The following is a 4,428-nucleotide window of genomic DNA, read 5'->3' as shown; positions in this document are numbered from 1 at the left end:
ATAGAGCTTTAATTTAATAGATCCTAACTCTATGGCTAGAGCAGACTTGGACGTACAAGCCTACAACTGTGGCAGTTTCTGCAACAGAATCTGCTGAAAATGTAGAACGAGGACAAACAGCTGTACTCACCGTCCATGTGAGGTCCAGGACTGGCCTCTTTGTAGTAAACTGCTCTCTGGGACGCCTCCAGTCTCCGATTCCCTTCTTCCTGTTCAGTCACTTCCTGCCAGACTAAAAAACACAAAGGTTTAATCATAAAAGTCATCTTTGACACTGCAATATGTGAAAAACTACAAGAACAAAAACAGTTGTGTGTCTGAGTAACACCTAAAGTAAAGTCCTGCCTCCCCTGACAAATGTCTGTATTTTGAATAATTCAGAATAAAATCACAACATGCAACCGATTTAATCTCTTGTAGTCCGACTTTCATTTTTAGAAAGCTCATTTGGAAACGTAATGAATGTAAACAGAATTTTATTCTTTTATAACTGCTCATGTTTTGTGCCCTTGTTCACTCAGATACAAGGTTCCTGTGGTTGTTTATGAGCCGCTGAGGCTCAGCGTCAATGCCAACAACCAACAGGACACAGAAAGTAACAACAGAGACCAGCGAGGTCTCCTGGAGACCGAGTGTTTCTGTGAATGTTAAAAAGAACCAAACACTTCAGAACTGGGTCACTGTTTAAGTAAACCTCCTTAGACAGAGTCTTCTGGACTGAGATGCTGCTGGGGTCAAACCAAAGCGTAAAACGGCTTTTCTTTCCTCGGCACATGGCTCAGAAAGGTTTCATTTCTAAACTTCTTGCCGGGATGTTATCATAGCGCTCTGCTGGTCGGTGTTCAGCAGCTGACGGCCACTTGTCTCCGGTGAAAAGTTGTGAGCAGCTCTGTTCGTTTCCTCACCGTTCTCACTATTTTTATGGAAAACTTCCAGGATGAAAAAGAGACGAGACCTGACTCATATCGCCTTTTTATGCTGTTGGCACTGAATGAAAAATCTATTTCAGGTCATTTGCTTTGAAATGGTTCTACCATGTTTCTGGCTGGATGCTTGTAGTGAGCTCAGTTAATGAGTAACTAAGTAACTAAGTTATACTTTACCTGTCCAAAGCCTTTGATACTGTAGATCACGACAACTTACGACAAGCTCTCAGATCACACTGTAGGCTGGTTCTCAAACCATCTCTCAGGTCTGAGGCAATGTGTTCGACATAACGGTACTTCATCTAGCTACCCAACGGTCACTAATGGTGTGCCACAAGGCTCAGTTTTAGGACCCACTCTTTTTACTATTCATATAAATAATGTAGGTCTAAACATTCCTGACGCATCCTTGCATCTATATGCAGATGACACTGTTGTCTATTGCCGAGCTAACAGTTGCTAAAAGCTTCTACAGTGTGCATTCAACATCATTCAGTCAAACTTATTCCACCTCAAGCTGGTGCTAAATGCTGATAAAACCAAAGGGATGTTGTTTTCCAATAGAAAGTCGGTGCCAGTAACTCTTCCTCCAATCTCATCCATGCATGGTGTTCCTGTTAGGTTTGTAGATTCTTACAAATACTTGGAAATTTTGGTTGATGCACATCTCTCTTTTAAACCACATATCGAAAACGTGATAAAGAAGCTGAAAATAAAACTGGGTTTCTTTTCCAGAAATAGATCTTGCTTAACTCTGAATGCCAGAAAATGCCTTGTAACTACTACCTTCCTACCAGCCATTGACTATGGTGACATTATTTACATGAATGTCCCTGCCAGCTGCTTGCAGATGTTGGATGCTGTCTACCATGTCGCACTAAGATTCATAACTGGTTGTAACTACTGTACCATCACTGCACTCTGTACTCATTGGTCAGTTGGTCATCATTATCTACACGTAGACTCTCACACTGGTTCATTTTCATCTATAAATCCCTCCTTGTTCTGCCTCCTTCTTATTTCTCCTCCCACGTCACGCCGTCAGTGCAGTTACAGCGTGCGCTCTCAGGCCTTCATTACCTGCAGCGTCCCCTCAGTGTGGACTGAACTTGGCCAAAAGGCCTTTTCTTACTCTGCTCCTGGAACACCTTGCAACAGGAACCGAAGTTGTCCACTTTGATTTCTTTAGGGGATTTTAAACATTTGATAAGGTCAATAGAAACATCAAAGCAAATATGTTCTTGTTTTAGGGCACCCTGATTCATTGTTTTGTACACTACTTTTATTTGAATTGCATTTTTTTATTGTAGTTTATTGTGTCTGTACTTTATACGTTGTCTGTCTAAAACAGGTCCGTCTTGTAAATGAATCCAATGAGACCAACCAGTATAAATAAAGCTTGAATGAAAAAAAAAAGAAAAAGAGACTTGGGAGCGATCTACAGGATTCTGTCGGATGGATGGGCCGATCCAACAACTGCCTTCAGGTGCACAGGTTGGTCCACCTCACCTCTCTGATCAACTGTTCCACAGAAGCAACTAACGCAACATGAGGCTCGAGGTATGGAAGCATCTCTGAGCTGTTTCACATTTTTCAAGCATCATATTCAGACGGACCAGTTTGGGGTTTGGGCAGTTCTTCAAAGGGCCACTTTTGAACAGACCCGGCAAAGACCATGGGCGGCCCGATATGTGGCTGAGTGAGTTTTCCTCTGCTCACTTCTGATCGTGACTATCAGTGTCAGAGCAGCTGTGGGGGAGTAGCCTTGAAAGAGTGTGTGTGTGCGTGTGTGTGTGGGGGGGGGTGTCTTGTAGCTCCTAACCCCCCTGAAAGTAACACAACGTCACAAATCAACCAGTAAGTGCTGTCTGCACGCACAGAAACAATAAAAACATGTTTTGTCATTAGAACTTACTGTCAGAGACAAACTTGACATTTTCCTGGTGTGTGGGGGAGAACGTCTCTTCCTGCTGACTGTCTGCAGGGACAGCCTGAGCCGGGTGATGGTGCTTCTTTCCATTCAGACGGTTAAAAATGATCTTTGGTGCAGGAAGGCTGACACGCGTAAAGAGAAACAAGTTAATTTATGGAGAATTAGCACATGTTTGCAAAGTTGCCCTTTGAACCTGCGTTTAAGCAAGGTTGGTTGGGCAGCAGTCAGAGATTACAACAGCTGTGAACCAAGGACCATGTGCTCCACAAGGTCACACAGGAACAGAGTCAGGGCCCGCCTGGCTGCCTCAAAGTCATGACAACAAGCAGAGCCACAAGGAAACAGACAGGTTTGAACCTGGGAGCAGCGTGACACGTGCATGAATCCACTGTGAGAAAAGGCCATCAAATCTGTCTTTTTGTAGCAAAACGTGGCATTCACACTTGTAGTATCTGGTCTTTTATTTTGAAAGGTGCACTTACTCAGGCATGCTCCAGGAGGTTTGTTTGTGCTTGAACTCGTTAATTTTGCTGTCCAGCTGTTGAGTGGGTCCTGGAAAAACAAACCAAAGTTGAAGGAACTTCTGAAAGTTTGCACCAGAAGCGAGTTGGAGCAGCCTCACCTGTCCGTCGCTGTGTGGCCAGTTTGCTGGGACCTCTGGTGATCGTGTACATCCTTCACAGGCGGCTGGACCTGCGCCCCGGGGACTCTGACCCTCTGAGATTCAAGAGAAACACATTCCTGACAAGAGAAGTCTGCCGGGAGAAATGGAGGTCAGCCTGGCAGGTTAAACTTCACTCACGAGGAGCAGGAAGGAGCCGCCAGCGGAGCGCTCCAACTGAAGCTTTTCTCTGCGCGTAAAACCAACAGCCGTGACGCGTACAGCCCACCTCCACCTGCAGCCCCTCGCACGCGCTCTCTACGCACGCAGGTAAATTTAGTTCTTTCCGTACTGGGGTGTCCTGTCTCACAATGTCACCCAACCTGAGACTGGAAATCATTCACGAGACTCGCGTCTTACGGACGTCCTACACGCCTCCTCGTGCGCTTTAAAGAGACAGCTCGCCTGCTTCACGTGGAGGCATGAAGGTGACAAAATTAACTAAATAAATACATAATGAAATGAATAAATGTGTGATTAAATATATAAATGCACCACTCGATGCTTCATTATATGTGCCATTTAATTATTTAATGCATAATAAAATAATATAAACATACAATTAAATTATGAAATGCACAATTAATTAAATGTCCCATTAAATAAATAAATGTACGTTTTAAATAATGACATTCAAAATTTAAATGCCATTTTCAAGAAATGCTTTATTTAAAATCACATTTCATTATTTCACTGTGTTTATTTCAGCTGTCATCATGAAATTATGTTAACTGTCAAACATAGTTTGACATTTCATTTTATGTTTATATTTTACATCGCCCCATAATGTAGCCGTTTTTGGTTTAGTTTTTTTATATCATTTTTTCAATTTCCTTTTCTTTAGCTTTTTTATTTGATTGTCTAGTATGTATATGTGTGTGTATATGTATGCACGTATAATACATTGT

At 42.8% G+C, this 4,428-nt stretch overlaps 2 protein-coding genes across 2 annotated transcripts in view; one reads left to right on the top strand and one right to left on the bottom strand.

The window, feature by feature from the left end:
- LOC119421674 (ras-related protein Rab-26-like) overlaps positions 1-4,428 on the top strand; it is a 156,412-nt gene that overhangs the window by 113,814 nt on the left and 38,170 nt on the right. The gene's annotated exons all lie outside the window — the stretch shown is intronic.
- LOC119421669 (MAPK regulated corepressor interacting protein 2) lies at positions 131-3,877 on the bottom strand (the record flags this gene model as incomplete). The annotated part of the gene is given in 5 exon segments (XM_037689017.1): positions 131-232; positions 2,842-2,981; positions 3,342-3,411; positions 3,482-3,576; positions 3,662-3,877. Coding segments are annotated over 4 exon segments (364 nt in total), but the record flags the coding sequence as incomplete, so codon positions are not given.

This window comes from Nematolebias whitei, chromosome 15 (genome assembly GCF_014905685.2).
Source record: "Nematolebias whitei isolate Nwh7 chromosome 15, NemWhi1, whole genome shotgun sequence".
Taxonomy (NCBI): domain Eukaryota; kingdom Metazoa; phylum Chordata; class Actinopteri; order Cyprinodontiformes; family Rivulidae; genus Nematolebias; species Nematolebias whitei.
This window is presented reverse-complemented; position numbering and strand designations above follow the sequence as displayed.